The sequence below is a fragment of the Pseudoliparis swirei genome, chromosome 11 (assembly GCF_029220125.1).
Source record: "Pseudoliparis swirei isolate HS2019 ecotype Mariana Trench chromosome 11, NWPU_hadal_v1, whole genome shotgun sequence".
In the NCBI taxonomy this organism is placed as follows: domain Eukaryota; kingdom Metazoa; phylum Chordata; class Actinopteri; order Perciformes; family Liparidae; genus Pseudoliparis; species Pseudoliparis swirei.
Window position 1 is genome coordinate 24149450 of NC_079398.1, and position 23841 is coordinate 24173290.

The 23841-nt window shown below is 42.5% G+C and overlaps 2 protein-coding genes and 1 non-coding gene across 5 annotated transcripts in view; 1 reads left to right on the plus strand and 2 right to left on the minus strand.

Moving 5' to 3' along the window:
* Window positions 1-18934, minus strand: part of pcnt (pericentrin) — a 40877-nt gene extending 21943 nt beyond the window's left edge. For both annotated transcript variants that reach the window (XM_056426059.1, XM_056426058.1), the window contains exons 1-29: window positions 18794-18934; window positions 14966-15142; window positions 14263-14382; window positions 13186-13335; window positions 12178-13061; window positions 11723-12082; window positions 10636-11044; window positions 10006-10413; window positions 9696-9914; window positions 9250-9345; window positions 8601-8744; window positions 7759-7987; window positions 7484-7563; window positions 7088-7376; window positions 6600-6700; window positions 5737-5848; window positions 5469-5595; window positions 5126-5245; window positions 4960-5038; window positions 4666-4770; window positions 4065-4176; window positions 3937-3977; window positions 3534-3668; window positions 3158-3392; window positions 2905-3055; window positions 1938-2391; window positions 1305-1502; window positions 1088-1159; window positions 263-367 (exon numbers count right to left, since the gene is read on the minus strand). In XM_056426059.1, the coding sequence (XP_056282034.1) occupies window positions 263-367; window positions 1088-1159; window positions 1305-1502; window positions 1938-2391; window positions 2905-3055; window positions 3158-3392; window positions 3534-3668; window positions 3937-3977; window positions 4065-4176; window positions 4666-4770; window positions 4960-5038; window positions 5126-5245; window positions 5469-5595; window positions 5737-5848; window positions 6600-6700; window positions 7088-7376; window positions 7484-7563; window positions 7759-7987; window positions 8601-8744; window positions 9250-9345; window positions 9696-9914; window positions 10006-10413; window positions 10636-11044; window positions 11723-12082; window positions 12178-13061; window positions 13186-13335; window positions 14263-14382; window positions 14966-15142; window positions 18794-18841 (5760 nt within the window). In that variant the 5' untranslated portion in view covers window positions 18842-18934. The remainder of the gene's footprint in view (window positions 1-262; window positions 368-1087; window positions 1160-1304; window positions 1503-1937; window positions 2392-2904; window positions 3056-3157; window positions 3393-3533; window positions 3669-3936; window positions 3978-4064; window positions 4177-4665; window positions 4771-4959; window positions 5039-5125; window positions 5246-5468; window positions 5596-5736; window positions 5849-6599; window positions 6701-7087; window positions 7377-7483; window positions 7564-7758; window positions 7988-8600; window positions 8745-9249; window positions 9346-9695; window positions 9915-10005; window positions 10414-10635; window positions 11045-11722; window positions 12083-12177; window positions 13062-13185; window positions 13336-14262; window positions 14383-14965; window positions 15143-18793) is intronic.
* Window positions 18935-19302: 368 nt separating this feature from the next.
* zgc:112416 (uncharacterized protein LOC550509 homolog) lies at window positions 19303-22358 on the plus strand. Of its 2 annotated transcripts, none has more exons than XM_056427070.1 (10): window positions 19303-19382; window positions 19852-19990; window positions 20106-20162; window positions 20340-20397; window positions 20652-20725; window positions 20927-21082; window positions 21343-21445; window positions 21518-21654; window positions 21776-22005; window positions 22081-22358. In XM_056427070.1, exons 2-10 carry the CDS (start codon window positions 19976-19978, stop codon window positions 22160-22162), a joined length of 912 nt encoding a protein of 303 aa, XP_056283045.1. In that variant the 5' UTR covers window positions 19303-19382; window positions 19852-19975; the 3' UTR covers window positions 22163-22358. The 2 variants fall into 2 exon arrangements, with proteins under 2 accessions (XP_056283045.1, XP_056283046.1); XM_056427071.1 differs by having other exon boundaries at window positions 21776-22010; window positions 22081-22156.
* Window positions 22359-22721: 363 nt separating this feature from the next.
* Window positions 22722-22794, minus strand: trnak-uuu (transfer RNA lysine (anticodon UUU)). The gene has a single exon. It is a non-coding gene; the product is annotated as a tRNA-Lys (tRNA).
* Window positions 22795-23841: the final 1047 nt, after the last annotated feature.

Below are 23841 nucleotides of genomic sequence, written 5' to 3' on the forward strand. Positions count from 1 at the left end.
GTACTTCTGGCTCAAATGTTCAGAATCATAGCGCTTTGCAAAAAAAATAAACTCAATAAATACTCCAGCTCACACAAATTATGAAAGATGAACAATAATTCTGTAATGAGTGCAAGAGCCTGAGAGACAAGAACTCTACGGACAACCATTAAAGACAACTTGCAGGCAGAGGATTCAAAGTAAACTCCCGCTGTAAAAAAGACAACTAAAAAAGCGCATAAATACGTAGCGTGAGGCTCCCTCATGCTTGACACACACACACCTGTAGCTGAAGGTGTTGCTGTGCAATGAGTTGCTCCGCCTCAGCAGTGTAGGTATGCGAGAGCTCCTGAAGAGCAGAGCCGTGTTGTTGCTCGAGTTCCAAAACCTGAGAAAAGTGCACCGGATGCAAAGAACATGAAAACATAAACCACGACGCTGCTCGTATATTTAGCTGCAATTACCCACGAAAGGACAAATACAACCGCGACTCACAGTTTATCATCTCACCAAATACATCGTCACACAGCCCTGCACTGGTGATACAATGCAGGGAGCGCACTACCTACTTCACGGCTTCGTCAGACACGCCTCGCCAAAAGATTATATTTTGTATTATTACATTTTCAGAAAATACCATTTCAAGTTAAGAATAACAAATCTGATACCTTATATAGACAAGTGTGTGCCTTTCTCAATCATGTCCAATCAACTGAATTTAGCACAGGTGGACTCCAATCAAACATCTCAAGGATGATCAGTGGAAACAGGATGCACCTGAGCTAAATTTTGAGTGTCATGGCAAAGGCTGTGAATACTTATGTACATGTTATGTTTTCGTTCTATATTTTTAATAAATGTGCAAAAATTAGCAAAAAACAGTTTTCACTTTGTCATTATGGGTTTTTGTGTGTAGAATGTTGAGGAAAATAATGAATTTAATCCATTTTGGAATAAGGCTGTAACATAAAATGTGGAAAAAATGAAGCACTGTGAATACTTTCCGGATGCACTGTAATGACTTAAAAGACATAGAATTTTTGGATTGGATCGGTTAAAATAAAAAAGTTAGAACGTCTTATTAATGTCGGGATGATTGTGTGAATACCTGCTTCTTAAGAGTCTCCAGGGCGTTGCAGTGTTCAGTATCTAAGGCCTCTTTTTGGGCAGCCAGCTCAGTCTGCAAGAACACAATTGTGAGAAAGAAAAAAGATAACTATGTTTAAAAGGTTGTCGGTTGAAACTGTAGATTTGTATTTCTGCCTAATGATTGAATAATAGTTTAATTGATGACTGAACACCACCAACCCATCTTTACTTCTCACCTTGTGCACGTGGCTGAGCTCTGCCGCCATGGCACTAAACTTCTCCATGTGCACCTGAGACAGCTCTCTCCTCAGTTCCTCCCTGATGGACAGCTGCTCTGCATGATGGCGCTCCATCACCTGCTTATGTTGCGACTTCTGAAGATTAAAGCCTCGAAGACGTCCCTCTTCAAGTTGCACTATTTCATCACGCAGTGTCTGTGTACAAAAAAAAGAAACAATAAATTTAAAAAAGGCATTTAAAAGTACTTCTAAATCCTAAACACAGGGTTCTTACACATTTTGACCAGTGGATTTCCAGGACTTTAAACCAAATTTCCATGACCAAACTGAAATCTCAGTATAAACATGAACAATGTAGAACATGTTGCGTATCGAGAGCGTACACCGGCTTATATTTTGAGCGTCTTTCTTTAAAGAAAATATTAATTATTTCAAACTCGGCGTAAATAAACATGTGAATATAATAACATTTCCATGACTTTTCCCAAACTTTTATGATTTAATTTTTTCCCGTGACTTTTCCAGGCCTGGAAATGACCATTTTAAAATCCCGTGACTTTTCCAGGTTTTCCATGACCGTACGAACCCTGTAAACATAAAGGTTTGCCCCGATATATTTTGTGTCCTTACGTGCACTTCCTTCAGGTACGTGGCCTCCAAAGTATCCATATTACCCAGCATCCTCTTCTCCAGTTCGTCCCGCTCTTCCTGGTGTTTGCGAGTCAACCCGGCGTCCAGCGCCTCCAGCTGAGCCTGATTGGTCTCCTGAAAAACAGCCTCCAGACTCTCGAGGTCTGCCTCTCGTTTGGAAGCGAGGGCCGCTGCCAAGGAGACAAGCTCCGCTTTGTGTTTGGCTTCAAGTTCACCGGCCGTCGCTGCGAGCTGATCTCTGTGACTGGCACGGAGAGAGTCTTGTTGCGCCTCGTGTTTGGCTTCCAGCGTGTCCGTCTCCAGGGAGCGTTCGCTCAGAAGTGTCGCTCGCTCTTGTTCCAGCTCAGCTTGATGCGTTTTCTTCAGCGCCGCCAGGGAGATTTCAGATTTTTGGGCCAAATTCTGTTCCAATGCTGCTTTTTCCTCTTGAAACCTGAACACATAAACAATTTAATTAAAACAAGGGTCCAACTAATTATCAAGTGTCAAGGAGATGGAACTGAAGCTGATTCCTTTGTGATTTCAGGATAAAACATCCCACAGTGACCTGGTGCAGAACATTCAGTTTTCAGACCTAAATGGAATAATTAATTAGTATATACATAATTTAGTATTAGTATTTTGTTTTGTGTTTTATATTTATTTTCATTGATGCTCTGATGTGCACCGCTGCTGTGATTTTTGAAATGTCCCCACTGTGTGACGAATAAAAGAATCATATAATAGCAGCCCCGTAGCTGAAATGTTGGCATATACAATAAATATCACACCCGTTAAAAGGTGTGTACATTTATATATAGTTATTCATTTACCCTTCTGAAACCCTGGAAACTACAATAAATGAGTTTTGACTTTTTTCTCAAACCAGTACAAACATGACTCATGTGAAGGTCAAACCACTGACCTCCAGCTACAATCGAGACTCTTGCGCCTCCATAGAGCTCACCTCTCTTGGGCTCGGCACAGAAGCTCTTCCCCTTGCTCCTGGAGGAGCGCAGTGAGCTCCTTGATTTCTGTCGCCATGCAGCTCTTTTCCCTTTGTAGCTCACCGTCATACTGGGCCTCCAGTCTCTGACGCACCGCCAGGACCTGTGGGCCTAAGAGACAAAGACACGCCATGTCAGAAGCTAATGGAGAACCACGACTAGGAGCACGAGAGCCTAGTGAAAACCATAGGAGTCTTCTAAAAAAGATCTTACTCTCATCACTGTCCAGGGCCGTCTGGAGAGACGTTAGCTTCTGGAGTTCTTTTTCCAGGCGTGACCTCTCCTCCTCCGTCTCTCTCTGAAGGTTTAACCTCAAAGCAGAGAGCTCGGCGTCGTGCTTCTCTCGGAGCTCTTCTCTCAGCCTCTTCATCTCGTCCTGCACATGCACCCTCTCCTGTTCCAGAGCGTCCTCGAGATGAACGAGCTCCCCCGCAAACTCTTGTTTCAGCTGTAGGAGTTGACAGGAACATAATATACATCAGTAACACGGTTTGGGTATTCCCACATCGTATGAATATGCATGTGCTTCTGTGTGACCGGCGGTTTATTTGCACCTTCCTGGTCTGCAGGCTCGTATTCGAGTGTGTACCTTTTGAGTGTTCCTTTGCATGTCTGCATCATGTTGTTTAGTCAGGGAAGACAGTCTGCTCTCCAGGGTGTGGATGATGGTCAGCCTGGTCTGCAGCTCCTCAGTGTGACACCACATCCTCTGTTCCACCTCCACCTAAGTGTGTTGTATATTTACATATATATTTTGTTTTGTATTTTACTTTTATTTTACTTGTATACTTCTATATCTTTCATCCCTGTTTCTTATATTTTGTGTTTTGTTTTTATTCTTGTGTGTTGCTGCTACTGTCACGACAAATTTCCCCTTGGGGATTAATAAAGTATATATCTATCTATCTAAAATAAACACAATATTGCATTATATGGACCGTTGCATGTCATTTATTGTATAGATTATCTGATCATCTTTTCTAAAATCTCACCTCGACTTGTCGTGCTGCCTCCACACGAACTCGGTTAAGCTCTGCGACAAGAACGTTTGAGTCGTTACATAACTTTAGGAACTTTTCAATACCATGTTTCTTTTTCTTGTGTGTGTGCGCGCGTGTACCTTGTAAATGACAGTCAGAAAGTTTGGCTCTGATTTGCTCCATCTCTAGGGCATGACGACTCCTCTTCTCCTGCAGCTCCTCGTAGTAGCGGTCGGTGAGGTCGGAGCGCGCCTGATGCACGAGTAATGATGTAAAAACAAATAAACAAGAGTAAACGGGAAATTATTCACCAACAGAACTGCTTGTATGGAGGCCAAAAAGGTTTTGGAAACCCCCTCTGGCCAAATCTCTCGGATGTTGGAAAGGGATGGGGGGGGTCCGACCATTTGTCACTTTCCGAAAAAACACCCCCACTTCACGACTAGTCAGCTATGCAAAGTGCAGCTTTCAATGTCGTGATCTCAAGCGCGCTTTTTGCATTTCTTGGGAACTATTTCGGTCACTTTTAATATCATAAAACCAAATGCACAAACACTATAAATTACTTTCATTAGACACGGTCTGTAAATGTGCACTGTTATCCTATATTCAAACAATATTAAAAACTACGATGACCACAGGTCACTTGGCCTTGGGTGGCAAGAGCCTCTTATGTTAGCCTTGTATTCTGTTTTGATGCAAATAGACATTAAAGTTCAAAGGAATGAGTTTGTGTCTGACCTGCCGCAGCTCTTCCTTAAAGGAAAGAGACGTAGAAGATTGTAGATTGGCAAGCTCCACGCTGTGTTCCTCCACCAGCTGAAGGCGCAAACAATCGAGCGCTTCCTGAGATTGAAACAAACACAACATGATACTTAAGTTACCTCGTTAAAGATCACAAAACAAATGCAGCCAAAAATGTAATTTAATGCAACATCAAAACATTTCAAAGTGCTCAATACTATACTCAATTATCTAGCTACAGAAAGTCTTTAAAACATCTACAACTAATGTCCTCACAGAGTATGTACACACCTTGTGTTTCTCTAGTTTGACGCCAGCATCAGAAAGCACATGATCGCTTTCCTCCTCAGCTTGGCCTTGAGATGTGAAACTGAAACAAGAGCACAATGTCCCATTATTAAATAATGTAATCCAAGTTTGTATGCATCTGGGATTATTTAACGATCTAGTTGCCTACCTGTCATCGGCCGTTTTAAGCACGGATTCTTCCAAGGCGCTTTCGACCAGCTTCAGCTGAAGCAAAGCGACTTCTTCTCTGTAGCTCTCCTCCGTCGCCCGCAACCTCTGCTCAAAGTACCTGAAGGAGGATGACGGTGAAGAGTGTAGTATTTGCATGGGGTCAGTGGAAAAAAGAAGGTAAGAACAGGTCAATCGACAGATAATTGATAAATGCTGTGGCCAAAACACAAACCATAGAAGGGATAAACCACGAGTTTTATTAGCATCATCTTTCAAACCTGGAGAGGCCGATAAGCAATTACTTCTGTGAGAATAAATGTGTCCACTGTGTGCCCTCATACCTCCTGAGGCTTTCCAGCTCAGCCTCATTGTGCTCTTTAATTTCCCGCTTCTGTTCATTAAACTCAGTCTTCAGGCGCTCGATGTCATCGACGCGAGAGGAGCGAGCGAGCAGCTGCTCCTTCAGCTCTGAGGAAATAAGGTTTGACAGCAGAGACAGCGTTATTATCCACGGAACATTTTTTTATATTTTAATTGAGAGTATTTAAATACATGCAGTAGATTAAAATACAGCATCGTCAAGCAGATGTCAGGCTGTATAAATCTCACCTCCCAACTCTAGGCGGCTGGCCCTCATGCTCTCCAGCTGGGTCCACAGCTGACCTACTTCTTGATCAGACCTCTCTTTTAGCGAGGTGTTCTCCTCTCCAAGGCGCGCAACCTAGTTTACAAAAGGAGGAATCGCTGTTACAAGATGCGTTACCTTCAACAACAAAAATGCTAAATATTTTAAATATTTTTTTCCATCAACTGCTTTGTGGCGCATAAACTCGGCGGCGCAGCTTTGCCAGAAGTTGGCGATAGAGGCTGCGCTTCACGCACAGATGTAATCACTCTTGAGAAAGAAATAAAGAGGAGAAGCAGCAGAGGTTGCAAACTGTAAACAAAGCAAGTCGCCTTGGCCGATCCACGAGAGGAAAATAAAGAGACGTCTTAAGGAATTCCATTGGACAAGTTTTAATTGATACTCGTGAGCTAGCCCGCTAGGTTTCATGTTGTCGGAAGATTAATATAAAACCGGGGAAGGCAGCGACAGCAGAAATAACTTATCAGTTATGTGATTTAACTGCTCGCTACCTCAGAATATAGTATGCAAAGCATTTCCATAATCCATTTCATGTAACGCCTCTTTTATTAATTTAGGACATTTGATCAAATTGTGCCGTTTCGTTGCATCTCGTCTCATTTAATACTTCAAAATGCACGTAAACATATGTAAATGGCACCAGAGCCGCTGCAAACTTACTGCATTGTGGATTTCAAGTTGAATTTTGAGTTTCCTATAATTTATCAATTGATGCGAGCTGAATGTTTACACAATTTAAAAAAGTTCCATTACTTGCGGCTAGGGCGCGAGGCCTGAAATGAAAAATAAGTGCCATCTTACTCTTAATATGAGCGAGTGAACTCACCTCGAGGTGCAGTTGCTGTTTCTTTTCCTTTAGGTGAAGTGCTTGCTGCTCTTTGTCCTTCAGCACCGCCTCGTGACTATAAACCAGCTGCTCCACAGCGCCTAATCAGCAAAAACCAGTGAGCAAAACATACGTATCACATATACATGTGATCCTGACATTTCCCCACTGTGGGACGAATAAAGGAATATCTAATATAATACATTTGATATAAAGTAGAAAACAAAAACACATGGGACTGTATGTATAGTGTAACCCACGGACCACGACTCTAAAATTAGCATAATTCATTATTCTACAAAACTCTAATACTGGCAAACAAATATGAGGTTGTCTTAAAAATCCTGACTGCCATCAGCCAGTCAGAGGGACCATGTGCATCTCAATGGAGAAGAGACATTAAAACGCTATGTTTTCATTATTAAAATAATGAATTTAGATTTGGCAGTCTTGGTGAAAGCGAGCACTGGGGAGGGGAGGCCACTCACGGGCAGCAGCATCTCGGTCAGCCCAGGCTTGTTTCAGCTCCTCCTCCAGTTTCTGGGTCTGCTCCTGACTGGAGGCCTGGAGTTCCTGGAACCGGGCCCATGACTCCCGCAGCTCTGTCTGGGTCTGGGACGAAGCCGCCTGGGCTTCAGTTAGAGCGTTGCTGCTCTGGGTGAGGGAGACGCGGCTGCAGGCGAGCTCCGACTGGGTGGCAGTGAGGCCGCTCTGGGTCTCCGAGAGAGACGTCCGGAGATTCGACTCGGCTTCCTCGTCCCACTGTGACCGCAGAGCCTGATGACCGAGATGAATTAAAATATGCCAACACTTCCAAAATATGGTCAATATTAAAAAGCCGTACAGATGTTTAAAGAGCTTTCAAATCAGAGTAATCTAGTGACCTGCATCTCTTTGGCCTGCTCCTCCTGCATGGCAGCTCTCTCCTGGGCAACACGAGCCTCCCACTGCCGCTTTAACTCGTCTGAACATGTACAAAGCAAATGAAAAGGTTCACCCACGTCAAAGAATGTGAAGGTTACATCGGTCATTGTGCTTTGCCGCAAACACGCTTCTAAAGAATAACGGCGACTCTCCCACATCCATAATGGCACACATGTTAAGTGCACCTACAGGCGCTCGTAATAAAAATAACACCGACTGAACAACTGGAACTCACTCATGTCCTGTTGGTGCAGCCCATCGAGTTTCTCCTGCTGCTCCTGGTTCTGCCGTCTGATCTGGTCCAGTTCCAACCGATGCCGAGCCTGCAGAAGTGCACTTTCCTGGGCTAAGGTCTCCCGCATGGAGGTCTGGACCTGGGTGAGCGTCGACTCCTCCTCCAGCTGGGACGTGTGGACGTTGGTCAGACTCAGACGTAAGGCTTCAAGCTCGCTGTTCTTTTGGAGCTAACAGATAATGACAAGAATAAAGTTAAAGACTAATAAAAAGGTATATTTAAAGTTTGTGGTCGAGTTTTATGCAAGAGTCTCGTAGTGACTGTGTTTGGAGTAAAAGACTTAAATGTTAATGTATAGAAAACACAACTGACAGTTATGCCCTGATGGCAATTTAGTAAAAATACAATTACATTACTACGCCCCTAAAGTTATTCCAAGTGACAAAGTATCTTCAGGGTTCTTACACATTTTGACCAGTGGATTTCCATGACTTTAAACCAAATGTCCATGACCAAACTGAAATCTCAGTATAAACATGAAAACTGTAGAAAATGTTGTGTATTGAGAGCGTACGCTGGCTTATATTTTGAGCGTCTTTCTTTAAAAATATATATTAATTATTTCAACCTCGGCGTAAATGAACATGTGATTATAACACATTTCCATGACTTTTATGATTTAAGTTTTTTCCATGACTTCTCCAGGCCTGGAAATGACCATTTTAAAATTCCATGACTTTTCCATGACCGTACGAACCTTGCATCTTGACTGAGGAATAAAGAGACAGCTACAATAGCTGAAGATGTGTTGTGCCGTGTGCACACAGTGGATGGTCATATACCTGAGCCTGCTGCAGCTCAGCCTGGTGGGCGGTCTCCATGTTCTCCCTCTGCTCCAAGGACATCTCCATCGTCAGGTGACGAAGCTCCTCGTTGTGTTTGGCCGTCAGCTCTGAAACCATTCTCTCGTGCTCACGTTCAGTCACCTGCGGAAAGACACAAGGGTAAAAATAGATAGATAGATATATACTTTATTAATCCCCAAGGGGAAATTTGTCGTAACAGTAGCAGCACCAATAAACTAAACACAAGAATAAAAAATAAAATATAAAACAAAATATAAAAAACAGGGATGAAAGATATAGATGTATACAAGTATACAAAGTACAATATAAAATAAAATATATATATACAACATATATGCATACACAATACACAATACTAATGACAAATTAAATGAATATAAAAATATTAAATATAGACAGTGTGCAAAATGTGTGTAGTGTAAATAAATGAAATGTGTGAAGTGCAGATCAACATAGTGTAAATATTACGATCTGGCAAGAGGTGATCTGTTGTAGAGCCTCATAGCCGTGATGCGTTGAAAATGATATCCAACGTAATGTAAACTGTTAAATAACTTGGATAGTCCACTGTAGTACGTCTTGGGGGGGGGGGGGGGGGGGGGAAGTGTTCAGACAATTCTGATACCTGCTTGATGAGGCTGATCCGTCTCTTTTGTTCTTCCTCCAGAATAACCTGCCGCGTCAGCAGTTCTGACTGCAGATGAGTGTTGGACTCACAAATCTAAGAATGTATGGAGGAAAAAATGTCAAAGAAATGACATGACCCAAAGGCAAATCACAAAGAATTTAGCATCATTCGTCCAATTTTTATTTTATATTTAATGATGATGAATCTGTATCCCGTTACACGCAATACTAGATGTTTCTTACAATGCTGAAGAAAAAGATATTGAAATATTCTGCTCAGCGACAACAAATATATAAATATTGTCAATGTGGGCTTCGGCACCACAACATAGAATGTATAATATTACACAGCATGTAATATAGAGTCTACATAAATATATAATACACATAAAAGGTCCCAACGGGACGCAATGGGGTGGTTGTAAGGAGGTTTATGAATCCCACCTCTTGCTGCTGTTTCTCTTTCATATCTTCCATCTCCTGTCGGTGAGACGTCTTGAGCCTTTCTGTCGCCTCCTCAACCGCCACCAGCTGCTTCTCCAGGAGAGCCTCCACCTCCTCCTGCCTCTCCCTCCTCTGCTCCTCCAGGTGTTGCCTCACATCCAGGAGGTCTTTGTCCTTCTCCTGTATCTCTTCCTCCCATTTCTCCTTCTCTTCAACCAACTGTAAAACACATTTGTCCATCATTTGCGTCTCTTGACAGTAGTTCCAACGTAGCTAAATAAATCAACTGTTATTGCATCACATTTCTTACCTCTACATCCTTCGCTTTGAGCATTTCCTCAAACTGTTCCAGTTCATCCTCCAAGACTTGTTCCATTTTCTTAATCCGGTCATCCATCTCCTCCTCTTTTCTTCCGTGCTCCTCGCTCTGCTGCGCTGCCTGAGCGTGGGCCTCCTCCATGTTGTGTCTCAAGCACATGATCTGAGACTCCAGTTCACTCTTCTCTCTCTCAGCACCGTCCAGACGGCCCCGTCTCTTCTCCAGCTCGTCCCGCAACCGTTCCACTTCGGTTTGAATATTTACAAACTGAGCACGAGTGGTTTCGAGCTCCTTTAAAGTTTCGTCCAGCTTCAGAGAACTTTGACCCAATAAGGCTGGGATGGTTTTTTGCGTTGTTTTCGTCATCGCCAGCTCCGACGTGAGAAGTTCACATCGAGCCTTGGGAAAAGGAAGAAAGGGAATTGTATTGAGCTTTTTGTACATCGTACATTTTCATATCAACTCTTTGCTTCCATCTTTTGAAAACCTTGAAACACAAACAAATTACTGCTGCCGTGTAGTATTCCTTTAGTTGGGGTGGAAAACAGCTGCCTACAGAGACTAGCATGTTTACATTTCTATAAAACTGTCAACACAAAGCCACACATCATACTGCTGTACCTGTAGTGTTTGCAGCTGGTTGTCAACGGCGAGCTCCGGGCTCGGTTTGCCAGAGATCGCCTGCTGCTTTATCTCCTGCCGAGACAAAAACAGCAGCTCCAGCTGCTTTTGATGAGACGAGAGGGCAGCCTCTTTCTCCTGTTCATTTTCTGGGCCCCCGAGCAGTTTATCTTCCACTTCTGGAGGAGAGAAGGCAGGAACCAGCAGGGAGGTTTCAGCAGCCTCCTTTCCCATCAACAAGACGGCCTTCTCTTTTGAACTTTCTTCCATTAAGGCACCGAGTTTGTTCTTCAGGTCGTCTTGATCGCGGGCTTTCAAGTTCATCTCCTCCTCGGCATGTCTCCTCTTATCCTTCTCTTCTTCAAGTTCCCTGAGCGCTTGCTGTAGCTCTTCGGTCACTTGGGCCCACCTGACCATACGAAAGACAGTTTCAAAAAGTTATCGATTGAGTTATCACTTTGCATGAGATACTTTGAGAGGGGTTTAAAAGAAAAAGAAAAAAAAGAGCTTACGTTCATAAATTGTAAGATAACTTTTACCATCTAGTTTAAGGGTGGCTATTTAGCAGTTTAGTTTGATCAGCAAAATATACAAAAATCTAAATTCAACAAAAGAAGAAAGCGGCTAACCGAAAGGGTCGAGGCTGAAGCTATCAAGCTTATAAGTGCCCTAACCTGTAATTTCACGAAAAAACTTATTTCAGAGAACCATATACATAAACGTATATACATATACACATACATATACACACACACATAAAACAATAAACCAAACAAAAAACTTGTCCCCATTAACCGTTTCTTATAATGCTTCATCGATGTCTGTACTTCTCCAGTCATGTCTTTAAATTTGTTCTTGAATATCACCAGATTTGTACTTTCTTTGATGTCATCAGTGATTTTTTTTAAATGGTTGAAACATTTAACCTCAAAATTAAAGTTTGCAAAGACAAACTATAAGTATGTGAAGACCAAGAAATAGTTAATTTATAATATAAGAAGAAAAAAAAAAAAGATAGAAACTTAAGACAAACACATTTCTCAGAAAAGGGAAACGATGAACCACTTTCCCCTCTTCACTTCATTACCTGGCCCTGGCCTCCTCCAGCTCTTCAGCACCGTTGATGACTTCCTCCTGTAACACGTTCAAGTCCCTGTCCTTGAGAACCAGCTCCTCGCGGAGCTCCCCACACTGCTGACTCAGCAGCTCTTTTTCCAGGTCAGTTTCCTCAAACTGCTGCTCAGAGAGTTTACTCATCTCCAGCTCGTCGGCAGAGGAGTCGCGGAGCCACCGAGATAAAGACTGAGGGTGCGAATCGTCAGCCACGGGAATGCCAGGCGATCCCCGTGGGGTAGAGGTGTTGTCGAGGTTGACGCTTTCTACGAAGAAGCGGTTTGAAATGGACAACAGAGGCTCGTCTCCCAACACCTCACTGTTCAGCTCGAAACTGTGAAGAGGCACAGAGACAAATACGGGGATTAAACTCGCCTAAAAAACAAACACAAACACACACACATAAATGGCATTTAGCATTTCTCTGACCTGTAGTCTGCAGAGAGGTCCAGCTGACTGCAGTGTTCAGCGCTGTCATTGACTAATGACGATTGTGCAGGAGGAGCTGAAGACAGGTAGCGCTCCATCAGAATATCCCCAGGTTCCGATACATTCATGCTGTCCTCCACAGGTCCGCTCTCCAGATGGGCCTCATCTGTGCTCATCTCTTCCTCACAGCTAAAGCCAGCTTTCGCTTGGTTCTGCCGATTCTTAGAAGCTTTGAGTCCCATGACCTCTTCCTCCCTGAACTTCAGTTCTTTCTCCCTCGCCTCCAACAGCTGCCTGACTCCCTCCAACTCCTCTGTGTGCTCCTCTCGGAGCTTCTGCATCTCCTCCTCTCGTCTCTGGAGCCGGAGAGCAGAGCTGGCCACCTCCTCTGCGCCGGCCTCCTGAAGCCTGCTCCTCAGCTCGAGCACTTCTCTGTTCAGCTCCTCCTTCTCCTCTTTGTACCGCTGCATCTCGAGACACCGAGTCTGGACTAAGCTCAACTGGGAATGGAGGTCTTGTAGTTGTGCCGCCCGTTCTTGTTGTTCTTCTTCTCTGCCTTTCTTTTCCATATCCAGTAAAGAAATGACATGTTGGCGTTTCTCCATCTCCTCCAGTAGTTCAGCACATAAGCGTTGGCCGTTCTGCCTTTCTTCTTCCAGCTCAGCCCTTATTTTGTGGAGAACAGTGGTGGCCTCACCGGCAGCGCCAGCGCCAAAGCCTTCGACACTCGACTGAGAGCAGGCACGCCGCGATTCCTCCGACGGTGCCTCCTTTTTATGATGGAGGTCTGCATCTTGGGAGCACTGGCCATGCTGATGCTGTAGTGGGGCGTTGAGAGCTTCAGCCCCCGGCTGGCTTTTGATGCGCAGAAAGTCTACACTGGTCTGTGTGAACGAGAATTCGGAGAATATGCAAGTTCAGTTGCTGTGCACGTATATTGTGACGTGCATGTTTTTAGTCAACGATAATCCTAAAGTTTCGACAGGTTTAGCTTTGAGTGGCACGTACCTGCTGGAGCTGTCTCTGTAGCGCCCCGATCTGTCCCGCAAGTGACTGAGCCTCCAGTTGTACCTGGTCTCTGCTGGCGAGGGCCTCCTGCAGGTTGGAGCTGAGTCGAGCGATTATCTCGTTGCGCTTCTCCACGGCCTGCTGCAGCTGCTGCAAGTGCAAAACGTATACGGGTCGGGTTTTGTAAAAGGATAGCATCAACATAATCAAAAATATTTAAAAGTACAAAATACGAAATGTTCTAGTTGAAAAAAAAACAATTTGCTTCCAGTATCAAAAGAACCGGTATAAAAAAAGACCAACATTAAGACGTCTAAAACAGAACGGTTTTGAAAACATTTCTATTTGTGATTATTCAGACTGATATTGCAAAAGGGAATCATCATTTTTACATCATTATTCTCTTCATTGAAAACCCTATTAAAATTATTATGGTGTCATTTTTGCAGGGATCTGCACAAACCAAAGAAGCTTGATATTTATATATATATAAATAATGGTATTTTGACACATTTCACCTTTAAAAAATATTAATAAATTGCAGTAGCCCACAGATTAATTGGAACTAAATCAACTGTCCAGCCTTAACTTTAGGCTTTTACAACTTCAATTTGAAACACCTAGTTTCAATGCATTTGTTTTGTATGTATTGTATTTTGTCCTTTCTGTGGACCCCAGGAAGATTAGCGGTCGCTAAGGCGTCAGCTAATGGGGATCCAATAAATAAACAATAACTAATATAATATATAACATAATATAGAGATGCTATGCTGTATTTTTAGATTGTAGCAGTCATGCAGACGAGCAAACAGTTACATTCCCATGGGTTGCTGATGACATAAAGCACACACACACATCGTAAATCATACACACAGCAATATCACAAGAAACCTCCCAAATGTCTTCTGGGTAAAGGGGACAAATTACTGCCAACAAATCTCAATCCACTTCCCCACGGCATGTAAACAGGAATACGGATTTATAGAATAGGTTCAGAAGCCAGTTTCCAATATGATAATTCGGAGCATAAGATTATAAGAAACATATCATCTGTAAATGTGTAAACAATCTGTATACCTTGAGCTGCTCTCTGCCAGTAAGTGCGACTAGTTCGGCGTCTCTAAAATCTTTCACAGTCGACGGTCTTTTTTCCAGGGTGGGGGGGGGCTGATCCTCCGGTTGTTGGTTCTGGGGTTCCTAAAGGATTAAATACTCTTTGAATTAGGTTTTATTCGTCATAATCCAATGTTCAGGGTGAACTTCCCTTCTTTTTTAAATTTTTTTAAAGGCAGTAAATAGTGTGACAGTTAATCCTGACCATGTTGCTATGACAACATGCCCCACAGGCAACGTAATGGTTAGTGACCCATTTCTATAACGTACGTTAACCGAGCAGGGGGCGCGGGCCACTTGGTAAAACATACAGTGAGCAAACTAAAATGGACAAATACCGGAGGTCAGGCGGTTTGACCCATGAACTTTCCTGAGTGATGCAGTAAAAAACAATATCAGTTTCTGTTGATATTATCTAGATTGTCCAGCATTGTATTTATTCACATACTGCATTGCACTTTACTCCTGCTTCTCTTTTGCTCTCTGGTCAGATGCTCAATACTTGTCGTTGTCTCAGTATTTGTCCTCTGCAATGACAATAAATTGAATCTGAAAGCAATTTGTGCAATAAAAATGACCAGCTATTAATTAGTGGTGCACATAAATCAGATTTCTTCAGTCTGTTTTTTATTCACGACTGATCGTCTCGACGCGGTTTGCGATGTACCTCGCGGTCGGTCTCCTCCTTCAGCGCCGTGTCGTTGGCTGAGGAACGCGCCGGTTCTACGGGACGGCCTTGCGCTGCTCCGTCATTCTGCGAGACAGCCTTGCCCTTCCTCTTCTGCGTCTTTTTCGGCGCCCCCGCACCGTCGCCTTGCGCCCGCTGCCGTCGGAAGATAGCAAGCTGCGGAGGAAGGACAGCGAGAGGTAGACGGACACGCAGGTCAGGACCGCCGAGCACCACCACGCCGTCAGCATGGCGCCGCTCAGGGGTCACGGCCGAGAGGGAACCGGAGCCCAGATGTGGCTCCTCAGTTGGAAAAGCATGAAATCATTATGCAAAGTAAAAATAGGTTGTTGATAGTCCCACTATGGGAAAGGAAATGGATTTGGCAGCCCATCATTTGATGAGTCAGAGTTGTGCAGCACAACAACAAAAAGATAGTGACCAATGAAGCAAGAAGAAATCCCAAAGTCATATCAAAAGTAGACTGCTCAAAGTATCCAAGTTTAAACTGAGGTGATGGTGCTAAGTATTCTCAAATCTCCAGAGAGCTCCATCAAACCCAAGAGAAATGCAGATTTTAGTGACACACATTGGACAGCTTCTCAGCACGGAACAGAACCACGTTTAAAGATTTGTTTAACGAGAGATCCATGTCCGTCTTTTCCTTTTCTGGCGTGTAGAAAAGTCAAAGTAAGAGACGAAGAAACTGGGTGTCAAGAGTTCTGTTAAGGATCACGAAGTCCTCTCCAAAATCAAGAGGGGAAACAAACATATATAAAATCAAGAATTTGAAGCCAAAAAGTTAATTCACAGTGTAAAAATGTCAACGCTAAACAAGCCACAATATTTAGCTTGAACTCCAGCAGGAGTGACTTGGTAGAAATCCATCTCAGGCGGTTTCTCTTTGCAACACATTCCTCTTTTCATCCCCCTCTCTCTGCCGGGCTCTCTTCTTTAAACACCTTAAATCAGATTACAGCAGTCCACATTATGACAGAGAATCCCTCCATCAATAACTGACAGTAAATCATCAATGTCCTTCCTGGCTGGTGGTCAGACCTTTCAATTCTTTCTCGTCAGGAGTTGCTCTGCTGTCCAGATGTGGATCTTGCAGTCTGTAGGCAACGGCACACTGGACCGATCCTCTCATCCTGAATCTCCCTGCCCCGGTGCAGCGCAGAGGGATCCACAAACTCTGCACGGTATGCGTCTCGGCAGAGGGAAGAGGGTGGAGACTGGGAGATGCATCTTCACGGAGAGGAGGAGACGCGGCGCCGCGTGTGGCGAGCAGCGTCGGCGTGCACGCTCGATTCAAACGGAGATCGCTCATCACCGGGAAATCTACCTGTTGCTTTGTGCGACGAGTCACACGCACGTGGACGACAACACCGTGTGCACGCGAGCCGACACTCATCCTGATGACATCTCGCACGCCTGGTTGTAAAACCACATTTTGAATTTTGCATTCCGATTAAGCGCCTCTTTCAACAGCTTTGCGAGAACAATCACTCCCTCAACTCCAGCACACTTAAAACCTCTTCCCACCTGACATTTTTCATCTGCTTTCGTTCCAATTAGCACTGAACACCCTAAACCCCGGCCACGTCCTTCCATCGCCCTGCTCACCGCCTCCGCCTGCCACACATCACATCTCAGAAAGACACATTGGCCAGATGAGCATTGTGTCACCCAAGGCCACTCCTGCGCTACCGAGAGTCTGACTAACCGGCTGGATGAAGCGCATTGTGGCCACATCGGTTGTTACTGCGTCTCTTCTTCACAACAACGTCAACAGACACCCTTACAGTATTTTGCATTTAGAGAAAACAAATAATCAGATTTTTTTGTCGCACCTAATACAGTAAAGGCAATTGACAGCACTGTGTTACCATAGCAACACCATTCATGCGAGATAATAGTTCAACATGTTGAACCTTGTCAAATCTCATGGGCTCACTGCACCACCTGATGGCCTGGAACCAGCACGACAGTGAATGCAAGGTGCCAACTACATTAGACATGGAAAATGCAAATGAAAAACTAGATAATCGGTATTTCAAGTCGGTATGTTAAAAGCAGAAGGCCTGAATCTCAAAAACTGACAGCAATCAAATCATGTTGCATAGAAGAGCAACAAAGTGCTGATTGCACACCGAAGAGAATCAAAACAAAAAGCAAGAATTCCTGAATCCCAAAGGCATAATGTCCATTAACCCACAATCCCCAAACGTCTCTGCCAGGCACCAGTTTATATACTTACCGACTGGCTTCTGGGCAAATTAGAGGATATCTGTCATAAGGAATATAAGCGGTTCAGTAGAGAAATGAAAATCAATGAGTCTGAACAGGTTAGTAACTTAGTTTTAAATCTAGTTCAGAGAACCTGGCCTGGTTGCCAATAAAGGGGAGGCCATTCTCAAGTATTAGTGCATTCATAATATATATAGCTGCTATCTTTTTTCTTTCTTGGAAACAGCAAAGCAGTTCATAGACTGGAGAACTAAAGCCCTATATCTTAAGTACACAATCGCATTCTGCTCGTGTAAGTGTCACTTAGATAAAACTAAATACTATACTACCGGAGGGGATAAGGCTGCAGAATCAGTAACTTCTTAAAACCCATGTTTATAGAACAGCTTTTAAGTGATCTGGCCTTTTTATGCAGAACTTTGGTTCCCCTAATTTAGTTGCCCGTTTTTAATTTTATCTGGTTTTTAATTAATTAATTTTTAATTTTCCATTTTATTTTATTATTTTAAGATATACTTTTAAATGTAATATTGGTTTCTTGCTATTCCACTTGTTTTGCTTTGACTCTGTGGAGCACTTTGTAAACATTGTTTTTAAAAGGTGCTATATAAATAAAGTTATTATTACCTTTGCATTGAAAATGCGGAAGGTTATGTTTTGATCGCCGTGTATTTATTTATATGCGTGTTATTCGCAAAACTAAAAAAGTATTGAACCGAATCGTATGAAATTTGGTGGGATGATTGGTTATTATCCGGGGACCAGTTGATTAGATTTTGGGATTGATCGGGTCAAAGTTCAAGGTCAAAGGTCATGAACAGGTCAAAATCTTCTTGAATCGCATGACATTTGGTGGGATGATTGGTTATTATCCGGGGACCATTTGATTAGATTTTGGGATCAATCGGGTCAAAGGTCAAGGTCATGGAAAGGTCAACATCTTTTTTTTTTACCATAGCACGATACATTTTTGTCCAATTGGCATGCAACTAATGCCAAAATGTTCATAATTCAATGCCCAATCTTGTGAAATGCGAAGGTATGCACTTTACCGAGTGCCCATTCTAGTTATTATTATTACTATCTTCTTCTTTTTTTAGACTGTGTGAGGCTTAAAAGAAAAAAAAGAGAATGGTCAACATCCAACAACTAACCTTGGGCTTGTGAATTGTCATTTCATTGTTTTGAAAGCTGAAACTGCCTCAAACTATTTTACAGATAAGAACTATTGCCCTCGTCTTTGTAGATACGTGCATCGTTATATCGCTGCTGCACTCCCAGTGTATATGAACCAAGTGAATAGATATTATTACCATAAATAGTATTATTATCGCTAGCTGTGTGTAACCTTAGCGAATAATCAACCCGCGACATCTGCGCGGCAAATAAAAAAAGCCACGAACACGTGACTTGTAGTTTAAGGAGCAAATGGAATCTAAGCAACGATAAATCAAACGTAGAATCACGATTGAGGTAAATGTAGTAAACAGCGGACACACACGAAGCGATGACAAAAGAGTTGGCTGTCGTTAACTGCTAGCATTCAGTATTAGCGTAAGTTAAATGTTAGCGACAAACCTTCGCTCTTCCAGCTTCGAGTTTCCTCTGCCGTTCATCGTCATCCATCTCGAGGCTAAAAGGAAATCATTAAAAGTATAGAAAGTACGTCCTCATTCCACTTTAAAGCACAACAGATCTTCACTTGTAGCACAAGTTGGCTAAAACAAAATCTGTGAGCTTCCTTGAGACACAACTGTCAACAGACAGTATGCAATATGGCCGCCAAGTTATCTAAACCCCGCCCTTATCGAGTTCCTCTGGACAGACGGACCAATCAGATTACTCAATTCCACATCTTCAGCCAATGGTGTTCGCTTTGCTTAAATATATTCCAATAGCTGGAACATCATTCAAAAACTAGAAGCATGTTGACCAATGAAATCACTGGTTCTTGGATTGACGGATGCTATAGCCAATCAGGAGAGACTTATACAAACTCGACCGCCAACACGTACTTCTTTGTTTTGAAAGTGAGTGTACAGAGTCCTCCGCTGGCGGATAAGTTTAAATGGAACAGCGTAACTGTGGTTGCAATGAAGTACGTTAAAAAGTTTCAACCATTCACATTAGATATATTCAAACCATGGCAATTGTGATCTTGTTTTATGTAAGTAAGTAAGTAGCTTTTATTGTCAATTTCTTCACATGTTAGACATACAAAGGAATCGATAGGACGTTTCCCACTCTCCCACGGTGAAACATATAAAAGTGCACAGGCACAACGGATAAGACAAGACATTTCCTTATACTCAGTAAACATAAAGATAAAGATTCACGTACAGTTGTTATAAATACTATATATATATATATACGATAAATACTATATATGTATAGTATTTACAGTTATTTATAGTATATACTATGTATAGGTTTATAATTTAAATACATGCTAAATATAAGCTAACTAAGCATAATGTATCTGATAATACATTGCGTGACTGTACCGCTCGCCTGGGCTTTTCATAGCCATAGTCTTTAAAAAATATATAAAGTACAATCGGTTGCAAATTTGATTTTAATTAATTAAGCAAGTACATTTAATATAAAAATGTCTCACTCCCTCGTCTCTTTCTCAGCATAGAAACCAACGCAGGTCATAATAAAGTGCGAGTGGTAAACAGGTGTGTCCCATGGAAACCACGGGATGGCTTTAGTTTCGACTCAAACAAACAGGTGTACACCAAGTCTGTGGGACTCAAAATGCCAAGATTGCAGGTAAATTAGACACTAAAAGCGAATGCTTGCATTGTATGTTTGTCTCGTATTTCAGGCAATCATGTTCATTCCAGCATGCAGAACATGTTACAATAACAATTGTTTAATCTTTAAGCATGGCCCGTCTATGGTTGATCAAATGACAAGACTCAAACTCAAACTGCTGGAGAAGGTATGTGAGAGGCTGTAGACTAATTTGTTAAGGTGGAAAGACATTGCTTGATCTTAATTGACTTTAATCATTTTGAATTCTCAAGAAAAAAAGCTCAACATTCTTTTTTTGGGTCTTTTCTCTAGAATTGTATCTCAAAATCTAAACTTGAATCTGAAATATTCTTTACATTTCTAGAGACTGGAAAACGAAAAGCACAACATGCACAATAGAGCAGAGTCTACCCAGTCTGCAAGTAAGATAACGAAGACTTCTTTGTGTTGAATAGTGTTCAATTGTGGAAGGTATAACATTGACATTATCCATTATAGACATTTAGCTGATGCTATAATGAATTCCCATGGCAAGTAAAACATATATTACAACATTCTTAAAATAGACTCAGTGGTCAAATTAACCTGTTATCAAATGAAAACACAAGATATTTGAGAAAGTAGAGGAGGCAGACATGGGGAACGCCTCTGAGTTAACTTGACTGTGTGTGTTAAGGGATTTATGATGGGCATCTAGATCAACTGCACTGTGCACTGAGGCGGAAGCAGGATCTGCTGAAAAGACTCAGGGTCTGTACTAAATATTCATCTTTGTATTCATAGAATACTTTTTTAGAAAACTTTTATTTATTAACTGATATCATATATCACAGTTACATTCAGAAAATAAGATGAAGGCTAGAAAACTTGAATTAATTCACCAATGTTTGGTTACTGTGTGAAGCGTATAATTGTTGGTGTTTTGTTGGCCTTTGGTATTGTTTTGTTTAGGATGAGCACATATTAGAGGACCTCAGCAGACCTCACACCTGGGGAGGGTCACATAAGTCGCATTTCTTCAGACTCCACCAGCCCACTCCTGCTCTGTCCTTTCTGGTCCCTCCACCTCCTGCCCCGCCTCAGCCTCCACACATCATTCAACAGACTGTGAGACCCTTTGCATTAATCTCAAAAACACCCCAATCCCCGGATCTGCCATTTCTATGCAATCTTTTAAGTGTATTTAATTCTCTTCTCCTCCTCCCAATCCCCTCCATCGCTTCTATTTTTACCCCCGTATTTCCTTTCACGTGATATTTGTTTGACTCTGCCAGACTGACTTGCAATGAGTTAAAGTGGTGTAAGAATAGTGCAAATTAAATATGCTAAATATGCAATAATTTCCCCCTGCCTTTATCTCTTTGCAGCTTCCCCAGCAGCCTGCCACCATCATACAACAGCTGCCACTGATTACTCAGATCCCCCCACCACAGCCCTACCCTCCACCATGCTCAGGCGGCATCAAAGAGGGTATGCAAAAGCCAACAGAACACTATCTTATTTAAATCTCACTGTATTCATAACTGTGTATTTTTCTGTTAGACATGGTGGAATTGATGCTGATGCAAAATGCCCAGATGCATCAGCTCATAATGCACAATATGATGCTGAAAGACACGCCTCCTATGTGGCCACCAGTGCCCTGTTACTGTGCCCCTCAAACGACGTATCTTGGGCAGGTACACACAAACACACACACACCCTCTGACAGATACAGACAAAGCACAAAGCCTCACCTTTGACCCTTTGCAACATGGTCATCTCTGTCGCTCAAGAAAAGTCCCACATTTGTATTTTCAGGACAGTTATCGGGGAAACCCCATTTTTGTAAGGCCAGATGTTCAACCCAGAGGAAGTGCTGTCCATCATCATCATTACTATGGTACCACCCCTGCAGCGCGACAGCTGCCTCCCATCAGCCACCCTACATGGCCACCAGAGGCATCATCTGTCCTAACAGGACAAGCAGGAGGACAGCTCCCCTCTGTACACAACGAAGCAGCCCCTTGCACACTCCCTCCACTCCACGCGTAAGGTTCGTGAGAGCACACATGTATGCTGTGTCTAGTATTTCAACCAGTACATTTTTTTGTGTGTGTCTTTAGAGGACTCAGATTTCTCTTTGAGAGTCCCCCGCAGAGAGACCATGGACGACTGGATAAGACTGGTCAAACATATACAGTATAAAAGGAACAAAAGAGGAGATAGGATCACATTGCACGTGGAATAATGGAATTATGTCTCGTGAAAAAGTTGCTTTTCCTTGAACATTTTCAAAATGTATCCTGTATGAATGGCAGATAATTGTGAACTACTTTTGACATGCTTGCTTCTCACCACGACGCGATCCCACAGAATAACATTAAAAAGTATGTTTACCGGCTATTTATGTTATATTTGGGGGGATTTATACGCAGCATATAACTTTATCACTCCATGATAAACGGGAGTCCTTGTTCAAGACATTCATCAAAAGAACTCGACCAAAACCTTTGAGATATTCCAACAATCAACTGTAAATAAAGCAATTGTAAAATCAAGTGACGTTTAGTTTAAAATGATATGTATAACATAATAATTGTAGTGTTGAGAGTTCCTTCCTAGAGCAATTGGAGAAGGGACCCAGGGAAAAAAAAGTAATCTGAATCCTTGACTCGATAAATGTCCGATGCTCTGGAGTCTGGATGCTCTACCTGCAGAGATACTTCAATGGAGATAGGACGCAGGAGGAAAAGAGAAAAACTATCGCCCGAACAGGGACTTGAACCCTGGACCCTCAGATTAAAAGTCTGATGCTCTACCGACTGAGCTATCCAGGCTTCGACAACCTCTGTCGTTTGATGGTTATAAAAACATAGTCCAGTGTAAAACTCAAGTTATTCGAATCGCATTCTTTACATAGCTTACATGTCTTACATGTCTTACAGCGAACAGTCTATAGCAGTGGTGTCCAAACTTTTTGCAGCTAGGGCCAATTGTGATAAAGTAAAGATGCCCGGGGGCCAATAGTTCCTTTAGACATTTTTTAAACCACAAAAGTTACATGAAAATACACTGTTATAAAACAATTTATTTTTACTGTCACAATTACTTTTATTTTTTAAATGACAATGTAACCACATATAATATAACCAAGTCTGCCTTTCATTCAGTCAGATAACAATGAAAACGCTGTATATAGAATACCTTACATTTCTATGAGTTACATAACGTTGCAATTAACCTGTTTTGCACTGAATACCTTTTCAAGATAATATCAATAAAGTGCAACCTATGAAAAATTAAACAAAATAAGATCAAATATTTGGGCATAAAGAGTTTACTGAGTGTTAGTGACACTGCATATCTTTTCAAAATAACAATAACGCGCAACCTTTGAAAAACAAAACAAGTGCAGATATGTCTGAGTCATTACGTTTTTTTCTATGTGTGATAAAATGGGCTTTCCACTACACCTCTTTTTAAAACGGGGTTGCAGGCTTGATACGGCCACTCTCCATAAAGCTCAATGTTGAGCTCTTGTTTTGAAGGGCAACAGCTGGAACGCTGAGAGGTAACACCTGGCAAGTCTCCAAGAATCTCGTCTGTCGCGCATGCGCAGCGTAACCGGTTAACGTCGTAACGTACACATTTACACGAAAGTCGGGGACAGGCATTTCGCTCTTTATTTATGAATGACTTAGTTTTATGTCCGTGTAGTTTGTAATATGTGAAGTTCTCAAACAAGATCTTGAAACAAAAGAATCTGCATTTCCCCTCGCGCCCACCTCGTCTCTGCTCTTGAACCCGGAGCAGAGAGCGACTCTGAGACGACGTGTCTTCACCACCGTGGGAACGCAGAGGTGTCGGTTTGCTGTTCCCGCGAC

What these genes read in the sequence shown, in the direction of transcription:
- zgc:112416 (XM_056427070.1), top strand. An exon ending in AGAGTCTACCCAGTCTGCAA is followed by an intron (nt 20,398 to 20,651) that starts GTAAGATAACGA and finishes GTGTGTGTTAAG; the next exon opens with GGATTTATGATGGGCATCTA. An exon ending in ATCTGCTGAAAAGACTCAGG is followed by an intron (nt 20,726 to 20,926) that starts GTCTGTACTAAA and finishes TGTTTTGTTTAG; the next exon opens with GATGAGCACATATTAGAGGA.